At 54.6% G+C, this 24,871-nt stretch overlaps 3 protein-coding genes across 7 annotated transcripts in view; 1 reads left to right on the top strand and 2 right to left on the bottom strand.

Annotated features, from left to right (window-relative positions):
• RELA (RELA proto-oncogene, NF-kB subunit) overlaps positions 1 to 16,775 on the bottom strand; it is a 34,826-nt gene extending 18,051 nt beyond the window's left edge. Inside the window, exon 1 of the mRNA XM_054697467.1 lies at positions 16,585 to 16,775. The gene's annotated coding sequence lies outside the window, so the exon portion shown is untranslated. The remainder of the gene's footprint in view (positions 1 to 16,584) is intronic.
• Positions 16,503 to 23,586, top strand: KAT5 (lysine acetyltransferase 5). Of its 5 annotated transcripts, none has more exons than XM_037517561.1 (14): positions 16,503 to 16,618; positions 16,856 to 16,922; positions 17,239 to 17,307; positions 17,398 to 17,534; positions 17,820 to 17,975; positions 18,065 to 18,139; positions 18,247 to 18,321; positions 18,617 to 18,865; positions 18,940 to 19,029; positions 20,531 to 20,671; positions 20,748 to 20,841; positions 22,592 to 22,751; positions 22,877 to 22,958; positions 23,045 to 23,586. In XM_037517561.1, exons 1-14 carry the CDS (start codon positions 16,526 to 16,528, stop codon positions 23,177 to 23,179), a joined length of 1,623 nt encoding a protein of 540 aa, XP_037373458.1. In that variant the 5' UTR covers positions 16,503 to 16,525; the 3' UTR covers positions 23,180 to 23,586. The 5 variants fall into 5 exon arrangements, with proteins under 5 accessions (XP_037373458.1, XP_037373459.1, XP_037373461.1 ...); XM_037517562.1 differs by lacking the exon at positions 16,503 to 16,618 and adding an exon at positions 16,692 to 16,756; XM_037517564.1 differs by lacking the exons at positions 16,503 to 16,618; positions 17,820 to 17,975 and adding an exon at positions 16,695 to 16,756.
• On the bottom strand, positions 22,138 to 24,871 carry RNASEH2C (ribonuclease H2 subunit C). Its single transcript, XM_037517565.2, has 4 exons — positions 24,638 to 24,871; positions 24,252 to 24,445; positions 24,056 to 24,175; positions 22,138 to 23,784 (listed from the first exon to the last, which is right to left on the bottom strand). Exons 1-4 carry the CDS (start codon positions 24,807 to 24,809, stop codon positions 23,758 to 23,760), a joined length of 513 nt encoding a protein of 170 aa, XP_037373462.1. The 5' UTR covers positions 24,810 to 24,871; the 3' UTR covers positions 22,138 to 23,757.

Genomic DNA, 24,871 nt, shown 5'->3' with positions numbered 1-24,871 from the left:
GAAAGTGCACCTGGATATTTAAAGAAAGCACTGGGGTGACCCTCCTGGCTTCCAAGGAGTTGATACTTCACAGGTGCTCTGTCTTAGCCCACGGCCTTGGGAAGCCCGGCTGGCCCATGTCCAGGCTGTAACAAGACTTAACGTTTGTGGAGCACGGGCTGTGTGCCGGATGTGGAGCTAAATACTGTACCCGGTGATCATCTGAATACAAGGCTTCAGCCAGCGTTTGAGGTAGGTTATCCGCTAGTATCTCCACACTATAGGTGAGGAACAGGTTCAGAGACCCTGGCTAACATGCCTGAGGTCACACAGCTCAGCTCGATGGAGGACCAGGCTTTACACCCAGTCTGGGCGCTGGTGAGTACCAGGGTGTGGGCAGCAGCCACAGCATGTGAGGGGCGAGGCTGGCTAACTGAGGGATAGACACCTCCATTGCAATCACCTCCCAGGACATGCATGACCCTCGGGCCATCAGGTCTGCCACGAAGCAAAGCATCTTCCCCACCTCCAGGCCCACCACTGGCTCCAACATGGTCAGGACACGCTCAGCAGCTCTGGCTTTTCAAGGTCTTTTTTTTTTTAAAATATTTTTAAATGTTGAGAAATTTTTTTTTAAAGATTTATTTATTCATTTATTATTTATTTATTTATTTATTTATACAAGCACTGGGTACAGTCAGAAGCGCGGGAGGGTGAGAGAATTCACCAGAGCCAGAGCGGGGAGCAGAGCAGGCAGAAGGACCGAAGGACACTGCTGAGGGGAGCAGCGGGCGGCAGGAGAGGTCTGCGCGCCATGTGGGACCCTCCTCCGGTGGCCGGGGAGCAGCCGGGGATCGAACCGGCGCCGCAGAGGCTGCGGGCGGCTTCACAACCCAGCGCTCAACCGCTGCGCCACCGGGGAGGCCCTCAAGGTCTTTTTTGCTATCGGGTCAAAATCGGTCCCTCTTGGCGGCCATGAGTTGGTCGTCCTTCTGCCTTTGGGGCTTATGAAGACACAGCGCTGCTTCCCACCCAAGGGAATCCCCCAACTCTTCACCCACACATTCAACAGACATTTACCACGTGCCCCCGTGTGCCCAGCACAGTGCAGTGGACAAGACAAAGCCGTGGTGGTGGACATGTTCCCTGGCGGCAGTCAGTTCCATGCGGACTGCTACACCCCCTGCCCCCTTCTAACCATTCTAGGTCATTCCAAATTCCAGACCCTTTGAAAATGTGGTCCTAGGCCGGGGGGGGGGGGGTGTTGGCTGTGATGGCCTCACTCGAAGTGCCTGGATTTCCCCGAGCTTTGGAGTGGACCCGGCTTCAGGGCCGGCCTCAGAGCCTCGGTTGGCGAAATCCTGGCCAAAAAACCTGCCTCGCCATGACCAAACACCACACAGGGGGATTGTGAGGCAGGCCCTATCCACTGTCCCTGCCCCCCATCCTTCCCCGAATTCCAGGGACCCCTCCCCAGCAATCTCCTGCACCACCCCTGCTAGAACCCGGTACTTCTGACTAAACTCACTTTCCTCCACACTGAATTGCTGCCTATTCTCAATACATTGCTCCTCCCACCGCCTGCCCCAGCTCACCCTCCCCAGCCCCACCTTCCGGCATCTTCTGCTTCCAAAACCACGCTCCAGTCCTGCCATGGCCCAAGATCAAGTGTCAGTGTCGCTCCCTCAGATCTTCACCTTCCTCCTCACCTCCCCGCCTGGCTCTGACGCGTGTGGAACAGAACATTTCGAGATAGTATGATGGCACCCCCACACCCCCACACACTTCCTTTTAGCCTGTAACCCTCCCTCTGGAGTCACTGACTCAGGACACAATGGAACAAAGGCGGAACAAAGGCGTCACCAGGCTGGTCTCGGTGTCAGAAACAATGGACTTGGGAGGATGACCGCTCAGACACTGAGCCCTGCTCCACACCAGCCCTGCCGAGGGGCTACAGAGAGGAGAGGAGGTTGGAAGAACTGGGGCGTCTCCAGCACCAACCCCCCACCCACAACCACATTTCCAAAGGGCCTTGATTTTGTACACTCAGAAAGAGCCCTGACGCCCGCGAGTGCTTCTGGGATGAGGCAGGGCCGGTGTGCTCAGGACAGTGGCCAGGGGGCGCCTGAGGGCCCGTCTGAGGGGCTTCTCCGGTCCCTGGGTGCAGGGACAGGCAGGCCCTGGGAGGAGGCCCCCCAGAGCTGTGATCTTGCATCAAGAGCCGGTAGCCTTGGGCAGGTGCTGCCCTTGGGGCCTGGAGGGCCAAGAGGCATCCCAGGGCCCCGAGGACTCCCTACAGGAGCAGTCGGAACCAGGGACCCCCCAATAATAATGTCTAGCCTAGTGGGGTGCTCACTGCAGGCCTTTCCTGTGAGTACATTTCATTAAAATCTCAAAACTACCTTAAGGGATACTTTGATTCCCTTAAGGGATACTTTGATTGACTGGGATAAGGTGAGTGAACTGAGGCACAAAGATGTGAGTATCCCACCCAAGGGTTCTGTACACAGTACAGAGGCAGCAAAGCAGCACCCCCACTTTTTAAAAATATTTATGCATACAGGCCTGAGATGCGGGGGTGTCACCAGAGACAGAGTGGGGAGCAGAACAGGCAGACTGACTTTTTTTTTTTTTTTTTTTAAATAGAGGCATGTTTTTATTTATTTGTTTATTTGTTTGTTTTGTTTACACATGCACTGGGTACAGTCAGAAGCGCGGGAGGGTGAGAGAATTCACCAGAGCCAGAGCGGGGAGCAGAGCAGGCAGAAGGACCGAAGGACACTGCTGAGGGGAGCAGCAGGCGGCAGGAGAGGTCTGTGCGCCATGTGGGACCCTCCTCCGGTGGCCGGGGAGCAGCCGGGGATCGAACCGGCGCCGCAGAGGCTGTGGGCAGCTTCGCAACCCAGCGCTCAACCGCTGCGCCACCGGGGAGGCCCCAGGCAGACTGACTTAAACACACTGCTGAGGGGAGCAGCAGGCGAGACAGGAGAGGTCTGCTGCACCATATGGGTCAGCTCCCTGGCTGGCCAGGGATCGAACTCGTGCTGCAGAGGCTGCGGATTGCTTCCTAGTGCGGTGCTTAACCCCTTGTGCCACCAGGAAGGCCCAGCACTCCCACTTTTTTTAAAATCAACTTTATTAAGACATATTTGCACACAATAAAGGTATGTGGTTTTGACAAACGCACATCCATCCATGCGTCCATCACAAATACAGAATATCTGTACTGTTGGTGGGAGTCTCAGCTGGTGCAGCCTTTATGAAAGACAGCTGGAAATTTCTTCAAGAACTAAAATGAAAATACCATGTGACCCAACAATCCCATTCTTAGGTATTTATCTGGAGAATATGAGAACACTAGCACGGAAAGATTTAAGCATCCTCGGATCATAGCAAAACATTAAGACGTGGACTCAACCTACGTGTCCATTGCAGATGCCTGGGTAAAGAAACTACACACAATTCCTCCCGGAAACCGAAAGCCTACTCTGTAGTACCTCCTGTCTGGACTCGCACACTCCACCAACTCCCAGATTCTCCTGTACACCCTCTTCTAGCCAGCCAGGTCCCCCATGCTCTGTCCAGCAGGGTCCCTACACTCTCCCCGGCCCCTCCCCCCACTGACATGGAGGTCTTGCTATAGGGCAGCCCCAAAGAGAAATGGGGTGGCCTGGATGTAAGTCCTGACCCACGCACTTAAAAAAAAACCCTGAGATTAAGACCCAATGGCAGGGCCTCCCTGGTGGCGCAGCGGTTGAGCGCTGGGTTGCAAAGCTGCCCGCGGCCTCTGCATCACCAGTTCGATCCCCACGGCCTCTGCAGTGCGGGTTCGATCCCCGGCTGCTCCCCGGCCACCGGAGGAGGGTCCCACATGGCGCGCAGACCTCTCCTGCCGCCCGCTGCTCCCCTCAGCAGTGTCCTTCGGTCCTTCTGCCTGCTCTGCTCCCCGCTCTGGCTCTGGTGAATTCTCTCACCCTCCCGTGCTTCTGACTGTACCCAGTGCATGTATAAACAAAACAAACAAACAAATAAATAAATAAAACACGCCTCTATTAAAAAAAAAAAAAAAACCCAATGGCAGGTACACATAGAAAGGCTAATAAAATGAAACGAAGTGGGGGCACTCAGAGAGAGAGAGAGACAGAGAGAGAGAGAGATTAATTGGTCAATACGTCCTACAGGTAACACTGCCTGAGCTGGGGCCCCGAGTGCACGCTGAAGGCAGGCCAAGCCAAACTCCCTGCATGCCCACATGCATTTGGTTTCATACCAGCGTGTCTGCTTAACTCCACCCTTAGTTCCCAGCAATCCCCCCTTTAAGAAGTCAGGATTCGGGCCTCCCCTGGTGGCGCAGCGGTTGAGCACTGGGCTGCAAAACTGCCCGCAGCCTCTGAAGCGCCGGTTCTATCCCCGGCTGCTGGGCGAGGGTCCTACATGGCGCGCAGACCTCTCCTGCCGCCCGCTGCTCCCCTCAGCAGTGTACTTCGGTCCTTCTGCCTGCTCTGCTCCCCGCTCTGGCTCTGGTGAATTCTCTCACCCTCCCGTGCTTCTGACTGTACCCAGTGCTTGTATAAATAAGTAAATAAATCTTTAAAAAAAAAAAAAGAAGTCAGGATTCATGGCAGATTCATGGCTTAATGGCAGCTGTAGTCCTGAGGGCCTGCGATCTCTTTGGCATGCACATCAGGGTGGAGTCCATAAAACATCAGTGGGTGGAGTTCATTCAGGGTACACTGTTCCCCCAAGAGTCCCACAGGTATTACAGTAAAGAGAATTTGCATCCTGTGAGTGGCCCATCCCTTGGGAATCTCCCTACCCAGCCCCCATTACCAGTTGCTCCACATCTTAACCTCCTTTCGCCCCTGTGCCCATCCACACCCTCGATAGAGCACCAGGCACTTGACTCCAGCTCCTAGAAACAGGGACTGAGGAAGAAGCTCTCAAACTTCAGGACACCTCGGCAGTGCCAGAGGCCAATGAGACCACAAGAAACACAGATTCGATGCAATTCATTTTAGTGAATATTTTTTGGACATTTATTCCACTCAGACCTTATATCCAGCAGCCCTTTACTTCTCACACCCGCCACCGGAGAGGTGTTGTTGGTCACATTCTACAGACTAGGAAAGGGAGTTCCGAGGAGCTGGGTTGCTTGTGCAACCAGAAGGCTACTGAGCAGTTGCTGACTTTCTTTCCAGAGCTTCGGCTTAATCAACATGAAGTTAGAACAGGCTCAAATATTTTGAAGACTGTCATGATTTCCTTTAACTTGAAGTAAATAAATAACAATGTAAAATACATTCTAGCCACAGTCTAATATTTAAAGGGTACGATCCAAGAATATCATTTACTACACTACATGGGGTGGAGTGACAGCTGACAGTGTACTGTAAGCTGCCACACTGGGGTGAAAAACCAAACCAGGCAAGCACAGCATGGTCCTGGCATAAAAACAGACATAGGGATACTGGAACAGAACCCAGACCCCAGATATAATCCCTTGCAGATGTAGTCATGAGTTTCTAACTGGTGTGCCAAGACCATTCACTGGGGCAAGGGTGGTCTTTTCAACAAATGGTGTTGGGCAAACAGAATAGCCTCGTGTAAAAGAATGAAGCTGGACCCTTATCTTCAGTTATAAATAAAAATTAGGGCCTCCCCAGTGGCGCAGCGGTTGAGCGCTGGGTTGCGAAGCTGCCCGCAGCCTCTGCAGCGCTGGTTCGATCCCCGGCTGCTCCCCGGCCACCAGAGGAGGGTCCCACATGGCACAGACCTCTCCTGCCGCCCGCTGCTCCCCTCAGCAGTGTCCTTTGGTCCTTCTGCCTGCTCTGCTCCCCGCTCTGGCTCTGGTGAATTCTCTCACCCTCCCGCGCTTCTGACTGTACCCAGTGCTTGTGTGAATAAATAAATCTTTAAATAAATAAATAAATAAAAATTAATTCGACGATACGGTGTTGGCAAAGACTAGACAAGCCGTACACAGAACCGAATTAGGGAGAGACCATAAATGCATGGACTACCACATGAGGATCTAATACAGCACACGTGGAACCTGCCCGGCAGCAGGAGCGGGCGGCGTTGGGCTCACGACGCAGCGGGTCATGAAGATGACAGGGCCTCTCGCACGCATCTCCCAAGTAAAGTCCAGAAGAAGCCAATGCTTAAATGCAAAAAATAACACAGTAAAATTCTTGTAAGACAATGAATAGATGAGAAGACCTCCTTATCCCGGGCTGTAGACCCAGAAGTTACGATGAAAAGCATATCTGGCTCAGTGAAAAGTGAATGCTGTCGCCCAAAGCGCTCACGGCAAAGCGCAGACACAACGGATGGGTTTAGAAGAAATACTCGCAAAGCAGAAGACGACAGCAGCTTAATCCCACTCTATAAAAAAAAATAGTCACCAAAGAAAGTGGTGATGGCTTCAGACAGGACGAACTCAAGAAAAATGAGCCGAACCTAAGAAGGCACGATTCACAGAAGACGAAGCCCGCGGCCAGCAAATGTGGGAGCGCCCGGAAACGCCTGCTAACCTACCAAAGTCGGGCCTGCAAATGAGTTACTGGGGTGGGACAGGTGGGAGGAGGAAGGAGTGAAGCAAAATGACAAAGAAAAAGCCAGCGTTTTTAAAAAGCATGTTCAGGTATCATGGGGTTCTCCAGAAACAGAGCCAGCAGCATCTCTTTCTCTCTCTGAATCGGCTGCAAAGTCCCACAGCCTGCTTTCTGCCAGCTGGAGAGCCGGGAAAACTGGTGGTCTCGTTCCAAGTTCAAAGCCCCAGAAGGAGGAGCGCTGCTGGTGTAAGTTCCAGTCAGGAGAACACTGATGTTCAGGAAGCCCGCGCCCGAGCCCGCGCCCTTGAGGACCGAGCGCTGCGCCCATGGGGGCGGGCAGGGCCAGCTTCTCATCCACTTGAGTGCTAATCTCACCCCGAGATGCTCAGACACACTCCAAAGTTATGTTTGCTCAAACATATGGGTACCCCGAGATCCAACTGATACATAAAATCAAGCATCATAGCCAACAGGTGCTTTTATGTAAAATGAGCAACAATCCATATGCCGGAAAACACTTCAAAATTTGCTCTCCCTGGGTCTCCCTGGTGGTGCAGGGGTTAAAGTCTCAGCACTAGGAAGCTATTCACAGCCACAGAAGCACGAGTTCAATCCCAGCCAGGGAGCTACCCACATGGCGCAGCAGACCTCTCCCGTCTCCCCCTGCTCCCCTCAGCAGTGTACTTCTGTTCTGGCCCCCACTCTGTCTCTGGTGAAACCTCTCACCGCCCCCACACCTCTGACCTGCACCCCATTTCTTGTATGATAAATAAATAAAAGTAAATCTTTCAAAAAAAATTGCTTTCCCTTGGAGCAAGACTGCCCCAAAAGCAAGGAACTGAGTGTTTACCCACCCTTGTCCCTCCGGCATCGGCCGAGAGCTGCATCCAAGATGCTTATTCTGCACGCCAGCTTTGCGCGGGGGCTGGCCATGCTCCCATGGTCAGAGGACACCTCTGGTCAGAGCGGCAGGCAGAGCCTGAGAGAAACCTTCATCATGTGCAGGCGGACGTGGAGGGGTGGGGAGAGCACAGCAGACTGTCCCGGACGCGTTGCATTTCTGCAACAACAGGTGTAAGTGGGCATGGAAAGCACTTGGCTACCAGGGCAGGAGGAGCCATGGAGCTCTGGACGCTCACCAGTACTGGACGGTGACCTGCACGCCCAACGCCTGGCCCCATGACACAGCAACAGGAACCTCTGCTTTGCTTCCGCACAGAAGCTCTTCTGGGAGTGGCAGCGCGGAGCTGGGGCCCTTGGCGATGGTGATGTGGAAAAAGAAAGGCAGATGCCACCTTAAAGGCGCCTGCTCAGCCTGGGGAGGGGTCCGCTTCCCCCAGTAAATACAATGCCAACACTAACAGCCTTCAAGTCAAATTCTATACCTGAAGGCTTTGCCAGTTTTTTTTTTTTCCCTGCTTAATGGGATGTTGGCACCATTGGAGGTGGGCAGGTCTTTATAGAGCTTGTGGACAGAAACTTTTTTTTCAAGATTTACTTATTTATACAAGAACTGGGGTATAGGCCAGGGGCGCGGGAGGGTGAGAGGATTCACCAGAGACAGAGCGGGGAGCACAACAGACAGAAGGACTGAAGTACTCTGCTGAGGGGAGCAGCGGATCAGGCAGGAGAGGTCTGCCTCGCTATGTGGGGCTCTCCCTGGCCGGTCGGGAATTGAGCCCGCGCTGCAGAGGCTGCGGACGGCTTCACAGCGCTGCACTCAACCCGCTGCGCCACCGGGGAGAAAAAACACATATTTGGATGAAATAAAAACTCTGAAGTGTCTGTAAGCGCTCTGTCCAGAATGGTCTGGGCACAGCGGGGGTGACCCTGATGGCGCAGGCGCCACCTGGCCTGTGCTTACTAGGACAAATGAGCAAGATCCCGCCACACCACCCGGGAGCACGGAGTTTGCCCGCATGAAGCAGAATGAAATCTCACCTAGCCCTGCAGGTGAAACATGGTATTAAAGGATCCTCTCTGCTGACAGCTGCTGCTGTGTCCAACCAGGCCACTCCCCAGTCTCTCCGCTGAGGCGGGGGGCACACCTGAGGTCCCTGCTCCACAGGCTTCCGGAGCAGGGTGGGTGGCGGCTTGAACAGTGGCTGGAAGGCAGAGTCTGTGCTGACTGGTGTCTTGGGGGAACCTGCCTGGGCTAAATCCCCAAAGCGCTGGGGCTTTGCTGTTTTCTTGTCAAATGGGCACAGCACTTATCCCCATTCACGCAGTGGCTGTGGGGTCCCATTCACTCCCGCAGCAAAGGGTTGCTGAGAGCCGCCTTTGGGCAGGCACCTGTCCGCTAGGGACATCGGGAGGGCAATGCAGACATGACCTCTGGCCCCATGGACCCTGAGTTTGGGAAGCCAGGGAGGGAAACAGACATGTCATCGTGGGGTGATAAGCAACCTGGGCTATGAAGCCAGATGCCTCCCTGGAGGAAGAGGCATAGGAACTAAGAAAGTGTCGCTGAGGGGTGGGCAGAGGAGCAGCGAGAGAGGGAACAAGTCCTCGAAGTGGTGCATGGGCGGCATCAGAGGCGCCTGCCCACTCTCTGCCCCTGCCCATGAGTGATCCTGCCTCAACCAAAAGTTATTTTGTATCTTCCACAATACTGCACGTTTTTTTAAATGAAAGTGACACCATTTTTCATTACAGACTTATAGTCCTAAAAGTTCAGAGGTTTCTGTAAAAACAAAGAATGGAAAGATAATAATATGAATCAAAATATCACAAGACCATATGTCAATGACAACTTATCTCGACCTGATTCGGACACTTGATGATAGAAAAGACTAAAAGGGGCCTCCCGGGGGGTGCAAGGGGTTAAGACGCAACCTAATAAAGCTACCGGCAGCCACTGCAGCACGAGTTCCATCCCCTGCCAGGGAGGTGACCCACATGGCGCAGCAGACCTCTCCTGTCTCACCCCCTGCTCCCCTCAGCAGTGTGTTTCAGTCAGTCTGCCTGTTCTGCTCCCCACTGCATCTCTGATGAATCATCTCACCCCCGACTCCTCTGGCCTGTACCCCAGTTTTTGTATGCATAAATAAATAAATCTTTTTAAAAAGACCAAAAGAAAAGAAATAAATGAAAATTAAATGTCAATTATTGAGAAATAACACTGTAAATATTTAACATTTACAATATTTGCATTGTAAATATTTAACATTCAAGCCATCCTTGAAATGAAAACCTTCAACATGCAAAGCCTGAAGCCCCTTGGCTGTCGCCCTGACAATGGCCCCATAAACAAAATTCCAGCTGGGAAGGCCTTTCTCCCGGGAGTGTGGATGCGGGCCCTGCACTAATGCAGGTGCACGTGCGGCTTTGTATAAGCTCACTGCCTTTATGTAATGAGGAAACTATTTTATCTGCAGCTCCTGATTTTGGTTTTGCTGTTGAAATGGTCATTACTTCAGATTTCAGATAAGTTTCTGGCTTCCTGGTGGAGTATTTCATAACATTCATGTTTTTCCTCTTAAGGTATTCACAAAGAACTGCAGCCTGTGGAGAACCTTTAAATCCTGGCCACTCCAGTCCACATTATTGGGTGTCATTCAAAGACCGTAACATCTGGATCAACTGGCAAGACCCACTGTAGTCAGAGGGTCCACAGATAGATGACCCATGCAAGGACTTATTTTACTTTCAAAAGGTGCTCACTCTTGAACACCGCCACAGGGCTTGTATTTCAGCTGCATTTCAGCTCTCGGATGTGCTCTAGCCACACCATGGAATATGATGCAGCCCTTGGAAGGAATGGCATTCTGACACTGGCTCCCAGGCTGAAGGACACAGAACGCATGACTCTAAGTGAAGTAAACTAGGTGCAGAGGGAGAGGTGCTGGGTGACCCCACTTACACAAGGTACCTAGAGTGGTTAAATTCTAAGAGAAAGTAGAATTGAGGTCACCAGGGGCTGGGGGGCAAAGGGCACTTAGTGTTTAATGGGGACAGAGTTGACACTGGGGATGATGAAAAGATTCTGGGGGTGTGGATGGACTTTAAGGCCACTGAACCGTATGCTTAGAAATAGTTAATGGTAGATTTAGTGTTCTTAAGTTTTTTAAAGATTTATTTATGCATGCAAGAATTGGGGTGTGGGCCAGAGGTGCTGGGGGGGGTGAGAGGATTCACCACAGACAAAGTGGGGAGAACAGGTGGATCTACTTGCACTGCTGAGGGGAGCAGCGGGCCAGACAGGAGAGGTCTGCTGCGCCATGTGAGTCACCTCCCTGGCTGGGGATCAAACTCATGCCACAGTGGCTGGTGATAGCTTGACAGTGCTGTGTCTTTAACCCCTGTGCCACCAGGGAGGCCCTGTTCTCATGTTTTATTACAATTTTTAAAAACGAATGATTCACTGTTAGCAGAGTCAGGGCCACAAACTCAGTACCAGCAAGTCTGAACCCCCGTGAAGACTCGTGTCCGACAGACTCCTGTGCCCACACTTGCTTTGGAATTGACATCAGTGGGTTTGTAACAGGGTGGTCCCCAGGAGAGGGGGAAGTTCCAGGTTTCCTGCCCCACCCAAGGGAGGGTGGAGCTGAGCAGGGAGAAGAAACTGGAGAAGAGAAAGCGAGGAAGGAAGCAGGATGGAGAGCCAGGAGACCTGGAGGAGGCACGTGGAGCAGAGAGACACGTGAAGAAACTGCGCTTGCCTTTTGGTCGTTGACTGAGTGACACAGATGTGGGTGAGACCGTGGGGAGGTGACAATGGCGGTTTTTGTGCTGATTTTGATTTTGTTCTTTTCCTCCTACACTTGTCTGGTTGTTCCTGATCCTTTTCTGTGGGTCCCCACTGGAAGATACTTTAGACTTTGGCAGGCTTTGGGGTCTTGCTCTGGGCCAATCCCGTTTGGGTGGACCTTTACGCACGAGGGGACGGGTAACTTTGGGTGCTTGATTTGAAAACTATATTCTTTGCCTTTCCTGTATTGTTTACTAATTGTATTAAGTTCCTTTTCATTAAAGTCTCATATGTTTTGTGTTGATGCGGCGTTGGCAGAACCTATTTAAAGCAGGCAGTTTTGGGGGCTCTGGTGTGCCCCTCTCCCTGCCCTGTAACAGGTTCTTTTGAAGCAGTAATGTCTCCACGTTGATAGTCAAACTTTAGCTGTTGAGGGACAATTATCATAGTTTTTCCTGGTTATTGGGCTGACTGATTTCAGGATTAGAAGCAGCCATGTAACTGGTGGGGCCCAATGCAAAATAAAAACCACAAAGGACTTTCAAGATGGCCATGACCGAGCTTAAAACTAAGCAGAAGACACCGCTAAGCCAGGGGTGGTGTTCAGCTGCTCAGATCACGTGCCCATGAAATCGATTCTGCTCTGGATTCATAAAAGCAGCAATCTTCAGAAACTCCTGGTGGAAACTCCAGGTTTCAAAGTAAAAGGATGCGGCTGCCGCAGGCAATTCACCACCCTGAGGGGAATCTCCTGGAGAATGAAGTCCGCCCCTGCCGTGGCGGCAGGCAGAGATGAAGGGACCAAGGCGGTGATGGCCAAAGCTGAGCCACTGGGAATATTTGCTTCACCCCTTCGATGGTGAATGCCTACTTGCAACAGACATCATTCTAGACGCTGGGAAAACAGCACTGGGTAGAGCCATATGACTCTTGCACTCTTGCATTCATGGAGCTCACATGCGAGAGAGACAGCCAAAAGTGAGCTAGGAAAACATATGCACCGACAGCTGTGGATAAATTCTACACAGGGAAACCAAGGGAAGAAGGATGGAGGTGAGGTGGGCTGGTGACAGGCAGGTCTAACTGGGAAGGTCAGAGAAGCCCTCATGGGGAAGGTGACATTTGAGCAAAGACGTGAATGACGTCAAGTGGATAAATGGAAAGAAAACATTGCAGAGAGGAGAAATGTGCCTTTTAAGTTCTAGAAATGCCTGGAGGCCAGTGCGGCTAACGTGTAGTTGGGTTGTGGGGCAGGGGAGAGGCAGGGAGCAGGGCTCGAGGAGGGGAGCTGGATTTATATCAGGATTTTGGGAGTTACCCTGCGTATATGACAAACCATCAGTGATTTTGATCATAGAGTGTCATGGTCTGAGTTGAAAGAATCCCTTTGCTCCTGTGGCTGAGGCGATAGCAGTCGTTCTGGATGGAGATGACGCTGGCTGGCACCAGAGGGTGGTGAAGGCCAAGAGAAGTGGTGGGCCCAGAGCACTTGCTGATGGGTCAAATGTGAAAACAGCAGAGAAGCCACATGAAGTCATCGCTGATGGGGACAGGAAAGATGGTGGAAGGAGCAGGCTGGAAGAAAGATCAGGGTGGTTTGCACACACCCTCTAGCTAATCAAATGACGAGGCTGAGTGGGCAGTGAGCATTCAGGGGAGAGAGTTGGCTACAGTTACACATTTGAGTACTCTCAGCATATGAATGGAATTAAAATCCATGAGCTGCTAGGGGACATGTGGGAGCAGAGACATAGACATGAAGACGAGGACTGAACATGGGGCTGGTTTAGAGGTCATGGACAGGAAGAGGAAGCGGCAAAGGAGATAAGGAGCAGCTGGGGAAGTTGGAAGGAAACTACGAGGAGGGTCTGGTATCCTGGAAGCTGGGACAAGAGTGTTCCAAGGAAGAGGGAGTGACAGCCCACGCCAAATGCTGCTGATAAGAGGTCTGAGGCCATTGGCTTAGCAACGTGGGGGTGACTGATGACTTTCACCAGGGGGCAGGGACTGAAAATGCTAACAGTGAGACAGAGTGGGCCCTGGGTAAACACGCATTGACTGTGCGCAGTGAATGGCCCATCTCAACAGCCTTCCCATGGTCCTGTGCTGGACTCACCTCTTGCCATCCAAAGACACCACCACCAGGGTGGCCTTCCTAAAATGCAGACATGTCACTCCCCACTCATGTCTCCAATGCAAATCACGCTGGGATAGAAACATGGACAGTTACATGGATAACGATGTTCTTCATGGCATAGACTGTAATAGGGGAAGACTAGAAAGATCTAGTCCAAACAGGAAGTTGGCTGGGGCAGCTAAGATGCAGCTAAGCTACAACACTACACAGCCTTTGAAGCAGCACTATAGAAAATCTAATGACATATTGGATATATTTTACAAAGTGAAAAAGTTGGTCACAGAGCAGCGACTAACTTTTAAGGAACCATTTTTGTATTAAACAGCATAATCGTCCATTGATCAGGAGTTGGCAAATAAGGTCAGTGAATAAATCTTAATTAGGTTCTGTGGGCCTCTTTCAGGCAGTAATGCAGTTTTGATGGGAAAGGAAACAGACAAAAATGTGTGGCTATGTTCCAACAAAACTTGATTTATGGACAATGCAATATAAATTTCCTAATTTTCATGTGTCATGAAATCTCCCTCTTTTGATTTCCTCTCCCCAATCAGTGAAAAAAAATGTAAAAATCATTCTTAGCCCATTGGTTATAGGAAAGTCAGCTTTCAGGGTTGGATTTGTCCAAGGCCATAGTTTAACCACCTGTAGTGTACAAGGCACTCATTCAAAATGATTCATTATTGGGCCTCCCTGGTGGTGCAGGGGTTCAAGTCTCAGCACTATCAAGCTATTGCCAGCCACTGAAGCCTGAGTTCAATCCCCAGCCAGGGAGCTGACCCACATGGCTCAGCAGACCTCTCCTGTCTTGCCCTCTGCTCCTCTCAGCAGTGTATTTCAGTATATCTCCTGGTTCTGCTCCCCACTCCGTCTCTGGTGAATCCTCTCATCCCCCACACCTATGGCCTAAACCCCAGTTCTTGTATGCATAGATAAATAAATATATGTTTTTAAAAAAACAACAAAGTGATTGGAAACAACCCAAATGCCCAAAAATAGGTGACTGGATCAAGAAGATGTGGTACATATACATCATGGAATATTACTCAGCATTCAAAAAAGATAAACACATGCAATTTGCAGCAACATGGATGGCGCTGGAAGGGATCATGCTCAGCGAAATAAGCCAGAAAGAAAAAGAAAAATACCGGATGGTCTCACTCATAGCAGGAATCTAGAAAACCTAAATAAGGGACCAGGAAAAAGAATAACTATAAGAAAGAAAAAATCAAAACCAACAAACAACTGTGAACCAGAGACACACTATGCGGGGGGGGGGTCGGGGAAAGGAGGGATTGGGGTCAAAATAAGGGGGTTGCAAGTGTATGGGGAATATAAGAATAAAATTTAAAAAAAACAACAAAGTGATTCACTACAAACATTTCCCCAATATTATCTGAAGATATAATTGTGCTCCCCCTTATTGTGTATTTTTCTGAAAGTTTTCCCCAAGATACCTGCACAGCTGCTCCCTTCATTCCCTGAAATCTTTGCTCAAACAATACACTTTCAGCCAGGGCTGTCCTGAGCACCCTACTCAAAATTTCAACTGTAGGAGGAGCTAGTACATTTCTCCCAAACCCTCAGGGTTCTTCTTGGGCCAGTCAAGCAATCAAATTAACATCAGATAGATTACATAAAAGAAAATTACATATTGATGGAAAATCAACATGGAAGTCACTGCTAAAGCGAATGGGGCAAAATGAAGAGAGAGAGAGCGCTATCTAGATTTAAGGAACAGGATAGAGTGCTTGGGCTTTCAAGAGGAGGGAGTCATATTGTAACAGGGTGGTCCCCAGGAAAGGGGGAGGTTCCAGGTTTCCTGCCCCTCCCAAGAGAGGGTGGAGCTGAGCAGGGAGAAAAGAAAATGGAAAAGAGACTGAAAAGGAGGGAAGCAGGATGGAGATCCAGGAGACCTGGAGGAGGCACGTGGAGCCTAGAGACAAGTGAAGAAACTGCGCTTGTCTTTTGGTTGTGGACGGGGTGTCACAGATGTGGGTGAGACCCGTGGGGAGGTGACAATGGCAGCTTTTATCTTGATTTTGCTCTTTTCCTTCCGGGCTTGTCTGGTTGTTTCTGACTTTTTTCTGTGGGTCCCCACTGGAAGATGCTTTAGACTTGTGGCAGGCTTTGGGGCCTTGCTCTGGGCCAATCCCATTTGGAGAAAGTTTTACCCACGAGGGGACGGGTAACTTTGGGTGCTTGATTTAGAAACTAAATTCTTTGCCTTTCCTGTATTGTTTCCTAATTGTATCAAAGTTCCTTCCCATTAAAGTCTCACGTTTTGTGTTAATATGGCGGATGGCAGAACCCTATATAAAATAAGCAGGTTTGCGGGGTTTGGGCTGCCCCTCTCCCTGCCCTGTAACAATATGATGGGAGGGCAACTAACATGAGGAAGACCAGATGCTCTAATTGGATGTTTTCCATGCCACATAGATAGGTTTCCCCAATAGAAAGGTTTTTCTACTAAATATCCCAGTTCTGGGTAATAACCCCCAAATCTTCCTTTTCTTATGTAGTTAAAGGGGTGGCAAAAAGTTTCCCAAGAGCCTGCAGGGCCTCAGGACCTCAATACTCCACGTGCCAAAAGGCCCAACTCCGGTAAGACTGTTGTGACATCTTCCCAAGGCCTACACTTCACAACCTACCTACACATCTTTAACTTGCTGGATTTTTTGCGGCTTCTGTAACACATCCCACTTTAACAGACTTCATAACTTACTTTATAATAAGTGTTTAAAATCTATGTCCCTTTCTCTCCCAATTCCCAAGAACAGCTGCTCCACTAGGTTCTCCACCCACCGGCGGCGTCCAGGCGCCAGGCACAATGCCTGCCACGTGGCGGCGGGGAGGAAGCACTTGCTGAATGCATGAATACTTCTGTATAGCTTTTAAAATTAGAAGCTCAAAACAAAAAACCACCTAGAAATCTGAGTCCCACCCCAAGGAACCAAAGCCCTGCCAGTCCCATCGTGCACTTCTGCAGCGCGAGCACAGCCCCGCGCCGAGCATGCGCAACTCACTCCCGGCGACGCCTCCCGCCGCCGCTAGGAGACGCCGCCGGTCCAAACAAACATTATTCCCACGTGACCCGCGTCGCAGCCACGTGATCGGCGTCGCACCCAGTGGGCGTCACGTGACGGACTCAATTTTCCTCCAATCGTCATGCACGTTGCGGGGATTCCACTCAGGACCCGGCCCGAGGCTTACAACGCTCCACTCACCCGCCACCCAAACGTGCCGGCTCTCCGCTCTCAAGTAAGCAGCGGCGTATCTCAAGGAAACTCTTCCGCCCCGGCATCGGGAGGTCGGGGCCTGTAGCGCGCTCAGTCCCGGAAGTGACGTCTCCCAGAGGGGCCGGAAGTGGCAGTGGAGGGAGGGAAGATGGCGGAGGTGGTGAGTCCGGTGCCCGGGGCGGGGCGGAGGGAGCTAGGGGAGGTGGGTAGAGCCCGAGGCCCCCCAGTAGCCGACCCTGGCGCCGCGCTATCTCCCCAGGGGGAGATAATCGAGGGCTGCCGCCTGCCAGTGCTGCGGCGGAATCAGGACAACGAAGATGAGTGGCGTGAGTGACGTCGGGGGGCGTGGCTAAGGAACCGGAGGGCGAGAGGCGGGCGGGAGTCAAACGACTCCCCAGAAGGGGAGGGGCCTCAGAATCCTGGGGCGGGCGGGACGCAGATCTACTCCGAAGGGGCGTGGCTTCCAGCTGCTGCGCGATGGATGGGGCGGGGCCAGGAGAGGGGGCGGCACTTGGTGACTAGGGGCTTGGGCGAGAGCTTCCCGGTGCTGGGGCTCCGGAATCCGGGTGTAGCTCAGGTCGTGGGAAGGTGGATCCCCATGGCCTGACCGGGCTAAGGCCTCTGCCTATGCTATCCCCACAGCCCTGGCTGAGATCCTGAGCGTGAAGGACATCAGTGGCCGGAAGCTTTTCTATGTCCATTATATTGACTGTGAGTTCTGGGCTAGGGTGAGGTGGGGTTGCGGGTAGGATTGGGGGGCAGCCTCTGGCATTCCTCCCTGAGCCATCCCCACTGCTGCAGTCAACAAACGCCTGGATGAATGGGTGACCCACGAGCGGCTGGACCTAAAGAAGATCCAGTTCCCCAAGAAAGAGGCCAAGACTCCCACCAAGAACGGACTTCCTGGGTCCCGCCCCGGCTCTCCAGAGAGAGAGGTGGTGAGTAGGTCCCCTGCTTCACCTCTTTTCTCCTGCTTTCTCCTCTCATCTCTTGGCCTCAGGGTTCCTGGATGGGCAGGAGGCAGTAAACCCCCCCCCCCACTTCTGCTTGCAAAGAATGGGGGCCAAATTGCAGATGTAGCTCCCAGGCTCCAATGGCTATTGCTGTGTCCTTGAAAGGGCAGAGGGCGGGGTTTGATCACTACACACTGAGGGGTCCTGCTCCCCTCCCCCACCCCACTACCATCCCCGCCCCAGTGGAAGACCCTGGACCTATCTCTACAGCCGGCCTCCGCTCAGGCCAGCGGGAAGACTTTGCCAATCCCGGTCCAGATCACACTCCGCTTCAACCTGCCCAAGGAGCGGGAGGCCATTCCCGGTGGCGAGCCCGACCAGCCGCTCTCCTCCAGCTCCTGCCTGCAGCCCAACCACCGCTCAACGGTACCCTCAGCAATTCCAGGGACCTTGCTTTCCTCTCAGGTCCCGCCTTCTCTACCTTCTGACCCACCTTTCTTGGTTTCTCTCTGCAGAAACGGAAGGTGGATGTGGTTTCACCAGCAACTCCAGTGCCCAGCGAGACAGCCCCGGCTTCCGTTTTTCCACAGGTGAGTTCCCAAACCCTCTCTTTGTCTCCACCTCTCCCCTCCCCTCCGGCAGCCCCTTTCAGGCCCCTCTCACAGCACCTCTTCTCTTCCTACCATCTCACCTGCAGAATGGATCGGCCCGCAGGGCAGTGGCAGCTCAGCCTGGACGGAAGCGGAAATCGAATTGCTTGGGCACTGATGAGGTAGGTCTGGGGAAGGAGGAAACTGGATGAAGAGAGGGAGCATAGGCAGGGTGGAGGGAATGGCAGACCACGATGGGCTTGGTGGGATGAACCAGGCAGCGCTGGCTCAGGTCAGTCATTGGGTGATCTTTTACACCTGTGGTTGAAACTTCTTAAGTCTCTCAGGAAAGTGGGAAGTGCAGCACCTCACCCGTGGCTATTAAGCTTGAACAAAAAGACCTGAGGGCTGTGGGAGCTGTAAGATCTCCCCCTTGTGTCATTTCTTGTAACCCAGTGCCTCTCCCTGCCCTGGCAGGACTCCCAGGACAGCTCAGATGGGATACCATCAGCTCCACGCATGACCGGCAGCCTGGTATCTGACCGGAGCCACGACGACATCGTCACACGGATGAAGAACATTGAATGCATCGAGCTGGGCCGGCACCGCCTCAAGCCGTGGTACTTCTCCCCGTACCCGCAGGAGCTCACCACACTACCCGTCCTCTACCTCTGCGAGTTCTGTCTCAAATACGGCCGGAGCCTCAAGTGTCTGCAGCGTCACTTGGTATGCCAGGGCCCAGGACCCTACCCTCTCAGCACCCTCCACCCGCCCGCCACTCATCTTCCTCTCTTCTTCAGACCAAGTGTGACCTGCGGCATCCGCCAGGCAATGAGATTTACCGCAAGGGCACCATCTCCTTCTTTGAGATCGACGGGCGTAAGAACAAGGTCAGGGCCTGGGGCCTGGGCACCCGGGAGGGGGCAGGGGCAGTCAGATGAGTAGCTTCCTCCTGCTCAGAAAAACATTCACCAGTCGGGCCAGCAGAACAGCTCACCCTGTGTTTACTGAGCTCCTGCTTTAGTGCAGATGCAGGCAGGGACAAGGACGGCCAGGAGCTAGACAGTCTGCTGCTGAGAGCACCGTCCACTGGAGGGGAGAACAGCTGGCTGCTGCCACTGGGCTGCCGTGTGACAGGGCTGTGAGAGAGACAGGGTGGGTCATCGGGACCCGGAGGAGGTGGCTGGCCAAGCTGCAGCGGTGGCCTTTGAGCATTGAGTGGAAGGCTAAGGTGGGTGCGGGCACCCCAAGCAGTGGGGCTGGAGGGCGCAGAGACAGCACATGAAAGGCAGGGGTCATTCGGGCCAGAAGGCATGAGGTCAAGCTGTTACAGCGGAGAGCTTAGCTGGTGCGAATGAAGTCAGTTGGGTGGGGGACACTACGGGTTTGGGGCTCAAAACTGCCTTAGTCTGTGGCTTTGGGGTACAAGCAAGGAGTAACCTGGAGAGACTGTTGTGAGACACTTCCATTCTCGGGCTGGAGGACGGTGAGGGACAGACAGCACCTGGTGCGGAGGCAGCGCCCGCTCAGGTGTCGGGGCATGAGGGGAGATGCTGCTGTAGTGACTATCATGTACCCGTAAGTGCAGGCCTGGCATCCAGTGCCGTGCCCGTCAGGTGGTGAAGTGTTAGGCCTGAAGTGCAAGAAAGAATGGGTAGAGGCAAAGCAGAAAGGTTAGTCGTTCTGTTAAGGGATCTCTAATGCCTCTCTCTTGTTCTGTTCCAGAATTCTTTACCCTCGTTCTAGAAAGGCTGGTTTGTTTTTTGTTTTTGTTTTTGTTTTTTAAGATTTATTTTATTTACTTATGCATGTAAGAATTGGGGGTGTAGGGCGTGAGAGGATTCACCAGAGACAGAGTAGGGAGCAGAACAAGTGGATCTTTTGAAACACACTGCTGAGGGGAGCAGCGGGGAGACAGGAGAGGTCTGCTGCGCCATGTGGGTCAGCTCCCTGGCTGGGGATTGAACACAGGCCGCAGCTGCCGATAGCTCGTTAGTGCTGAGATTCAGCCCCTTGCGCTGCCAGGGAGGCCCCAGCCAGTCTCTCTCTAGGCGTGGCTGCAGGGTGTCTTGACAGGCAAGCTGCTAATCCTGCCACAGGGCAGAGTTGCTCTCTCTGCTCTCAGGTCTGTCTCCCGGGGGACATAGCTCAGTTTGTGGGCTGTTAGCAGAGGGCAGTGCCCCACCCCACCGCGGGCCTGGTGGAAACATAGGGAGCAGGAGCACAGTGGTGCCAGGGCCCCTCCACACTGAGAAGTGGCCTGCCCGAGCAGCAGGGAGGGCCTGATCGGCTTTTCTCCTGGAGCCCAGGGCAGAGGAGCTGGCTGTCCCTGGCCCAGTGGCCACACTTAGGGCGGGGCCCCAGAGCGGTGACAGGCCTGTCCCCTCGCAGAGTTACTCCCAGAACCTGTGTCTCCTGGCCAAGTGTTTCCTCGACCACAAGACTCTCTACTACGACACAGACCCCTTCCTCTTCTACGTCATGACGGAGTATGACTGCAAGGGCTTCCATATCGTGGGCTACTTCTCCAAGGTGCGTGCTCCCTGGGCTGGGGCTTGGCCCTGCCCTGAGCCGGGCCCTTTCCCTCACACCCACCGCCCTCTTCCAGGAAAAGGAGTCAACGGAAGACTACAACGTGGCCTGCATCCTGACCCTGCCACCCTACCAGCGCCGGGGCTACGGCAAGCTGCTGATCGAGTTCAGTAAGTACCTGTGCTCCTGGGGCTGGGGTGGGTGCTGGCAGACCCAGGCCTGGTGCCAGCGTGCCCACTGGGGCTTCTGGCGGAGGGGCTGGGCGGCTGTGACTCTGCCCTGGCCTTGCAGCCCAGTCACCAAGGGGCTGACCAGAAATGAGAGGGGGCTCTTCTCCGGTCTCTTCACTTTCAGGGTGACTGACCTGCAGCCCTCCGCCCCTCACCAATTCTGGGTCAAGGTTCTGAGCACCATGCACCTGTTCCCCAATCTGAGTCTGTGCCCAGCGAGCCAGGGTGGGTCATCCGTCTGGTAGTGTCAGACGAGCTCCTGGCCAAGGACCCGGGGTCCTGCCCCTGTGCTCCCCTGAGGCCTACGGACATGCTCAGAATGCCGCTAACCCAGCAAACAGATGTAGGCAGTGAGGTGGCTCTGCTCCCACACATAGGCAGGTTAGTCTCAAGGCCCAGAAGGACTCTGCCCCTCATCACACGTGGACTCTTCAGCGTCCCCCAAGCTCTGAGAGTCCCTGTTTCCCAGCCTCATACCCTCAACTCCATCAGCTCTCTACTCACTGACCCGCCAGCCCAGCCTGAGCAGGGGGATGGGAGGGAATCCCAGCTGTTTGGGGAAGACATGGCAGCTTGACGCTGTGTCCACTTGACTGCTAGTCGGCAGGGGCTGTGTCCTCTCAGGACCCTGTGAGCCTGGGAGAGCTGGTGGAGGCTAAACCCAGGGAAGCCCCGGTGCTCAGACCTTGGGGGAGATGCGACGCAGGTGGGGTGGCCAGGTGTGCTCCCTTCTGCCCAGTGGGGGTGCTCACCACCCTGCAGGTTTCACTGGGGAGGGGCCAGGAGCCCCTGCAGCTGAGGAGGGGTGTGTAGCACTTGCTCCTGCACCATGTCCCTAGCACCCTGAGGACCCTGGCATGTCCCTTCCTCTCGCCAGAGCACCAACCTGTCCCTCGTCCCGAGACAAGAGGGTCAGATTGGCTGACAAAGATGTACTAAGGGCCAGAAAGCCCATGAGGCTGTGGTCCAACATGGGTTGATGCTGACTGAGGGTGAGGACAGCTAGTAATGGACACCCCAAGTCCTGACGGAGAAGGAGAATGCCCAAGAGATGTGAACCCGCTCGGGGCTGTGCAGGGCATGAGGGTCTCACCTGCCAGTGCCCAGGGGAGAGGAAGGCTGGACACTTCGGTCAGTGGGAGGGAAGGAGCCACAGGAGAGCTCAGTGGCCAGCAGAGCGCACCCCACCCCCATCCCCCTCTGACTGGGCGGTGCTGGGTGTGCCTCCCCCCTCACCACCCACTCAGGCCAGCCTGTCTTGGCAGCTAACTCCTGGGGTCACACTAGAGGAGCTGAGCTGAAGCGAAAGAATCCAAGCGACCTCGGGCCTGGACCCGGAGTGGGGTCTTCCCCCTGCCCTCCTCACATATCCAGGCACCCGCCCCACCTGACCAAGGACAGTCCGTGGCACCTTCTTTCCAGAAGCCATTTTCTCCACACGCCCCTGCCCACCCGTAAGCCTTAGCTGGCTCCTGAGGGCCTCCTCGCGGATGGTAGCTACCACCAGCGCCCTCAGCACCTCCTCAAGGGCGACGGGAAAGCGCAGGAAAACTTGGAGGAAACTAGGGCAGAGCAGACAGCGCACGCCAGGGTCACTGAGCCGTCCCAGGACAGCCAAGGTGGCCAGGCTTCTGGATGTTGGTTGCAGGAACTGACCGTTTACCTGCTTGCCCCTCCCCCGTCGCTTTAGGCTATGAACTGTCCAAAGTGGAAGGGAAAACGGGGACCCCTGAGAAGCCCCTCTCGGATCTTGGCCTCCTCTCCTACCGAAGCTACTGGTCCCAGACGATCCTGGAGATCCTGATGGGGCTGAAGTCAGAGAGTGGGGAAAGGCCTCAGATCACCATCAAGTGAGCCCAGCGCGCCTCCCCTGGGTGCATGGCCTGTCCCGGGCTTTCTCACTCCCTGCCGGGGGCTTCTGGGGGCTTGGGGCAGATGAAGACCCCCAGGGGACCTGATCTTTGCTCTCCCACAGCGAGATCAGTGAAATCACCAGTATCAAGAAGGAGGACGTCATCTCCACGCTACAGTACCTCAACCTCATCAACTACTACAAGGTAGCAAGGCGGGCGGGGAAGCAGGTGTGGGGGTGTGGTGTGCAGGCTCCAGGTGGGCTGACCTGCCTGGCCCCTGTCCTGTCCAGGGTCAGTACATCCTCACACTGTCAGAGGACATCGTGGATGGCCACGAACGGGCTATGCTCAAGCGGCTCCTTCGGATTGACTCCAAGTGTCTGCACTTCACTCCCAAGGACTGGAGCAAGAGGGGAAAGTGGTGACAGGCACCGCTGTGGCAGTGTCAAGTCAGCGGAACTGCGACTGACAGCCCCTCCCACCCCCACCAGAGCCCCCACGAGGCACACCCGTATAGATGGGGCTGAGGACAGGTCCACGTGGGGAGGACAGGCCCTGTTGGGGCTGGCTGGTGCCCAGCACCAAGACGAGTTCAGGGCTCAGGTCAACTCCAAGGTCAGCTGGCTGCAGGCCCGTGCTTGCTGCGGACCAGAGACTGGAGAGAGCCAGGCAGCTGTGTACAGTGAGATGGGGGGGGGGTGCTCTGTACAGAGGGCTGGTGGCTGTAAAAACGTCTTTTGTAAAGGAGGAGTTGGGGGTGGGCTGGGTACTGCTGCAATACTCTGGCCTGTCTTAACCCTCACTGCCCCAGCAATAAACTTTCTATAGGCCAGTCATGAGGGTGCTTGTGGGAGAAAGGACAGTGGGGCCTAGGGGCTCCAAGGTCCCCACAAACTCACAAGGGCTGGAAGAACTTGTTTATTGGGGTGAATCAGGGCTCCAAAGTGAACAGTTGGTTTACTGGAGTGAAGGGGTCGGTGCTCTCCATTTCAAGCCCTGGGTCTCAGTCTTCAGGCACCTGTGCGTGAATCTGCAACAGGAGTCACACCTCTGCTATAGGCTTGCGGAGATGTGGGGGCTGGGCAGGCGCATGTTCAGGGTGGGGCCCAGCTGCAAAGACCTGGCCCCTACCAGTGGGCAGCGGGGAGGCGGCGAGGACCCGCCATCTGTATCCAGTCACACCCGCGCTCCAGCCTAGCGCCCTGAGTGCGCGTGGGCAAGACTCTGGACCCCCAGGCAACACTGAGGTCGGGAGTGGGGGGGGGGTGGGGTCCGAGAGTTAGACCCAGGGATGTACTCACCGCGGCAGCGAGGCTCGGCCAGGTCAGGGCCCCACGCACTTTGGCATCCGGGCCAGGGAGGGTCTCCAGGCCCCACAGGGTGAAGCCGCTGAAACTGGCGGTGGCTCCCATAAAGCGGTCCTGGGGAGGGGCCGGGTTCAGCGGCGGGAGCCCAGGCCCGCCCGCACCCCTTCCAACTCTGTCCCCCTCGACTCACGAAGTCCCGCTCCAGCGCCTCCGGGGCTTCCGCCAGTTCCCGCTGCTCCGGCTCCCGGCCTGCCCGCGGGAAGTAAGGCGTCCGCCCCGACACCTCTCCCTCCTCTTCCATGACCATCACGTATCCGACGAGGCCAGGCGGCACCGTCACTTCTTCGCCCCGGAGGCTGCGGCCACGAAACGACGCTTCGAGTCCTGGAGGAGGCGGCGCGGGGCCTCAGCGCGGGCGGGGGGGCAGGTCGGCTCCGCGGAGCAAGCCCGGGGCGGCCCTCCCGCCACCTCCGCCGGGACCACGATTCCCAGAAGCCCTCGTCGCGCTCCTCGCCCAGGAGAGCGCGGCGCCGGCGCGGGGGCTGCCGGGAGCCGTAGTCCGGCGCGCGCGCTCACCGTGGGCGCCCTGGCGGAGGGCCGGGGTGAAGAAGCAGTCCACCGGAGCGGGCCGGCTCGCCGGGATTTCGCAGGGCAGAAGGTGCAACGTGCCGGGGGCGGCGTCGCGCAGCGTGTCGGGGCGTATGTGGACCCGCTGCTTCTCCACCGCCCTCTCGTCGCTGCTGTCCATCCTCAGCGTTTCCGCGTCTCGCGGGCTGAGGCCAAAGCTGGCGGGTAAAGCGCGCGGAGCCT

Source organism: Talpa occidentalis, unplaced genomic scaffold, assembly GCF_014898055.3.
Source record: "Talpa occidentalis isolate TD23 unplaced genomic scaffold, MPIMG_talOcc4v2.1 talOcc4.17, whole genome shotgun sequence".
NCBI classification, from domain to species: domain Eukaryota; kingdom Metazoa; phylum Chordata; class Mammalia; order Eulipotyphla; family Talpidae; genus Talpa; species Talpa occidentalis.
The sequence above is the reverse complement of the archived record's forward strand: the minus strand, read 5'-3'. Positions and strand labels throughout refer to the sequence as shown.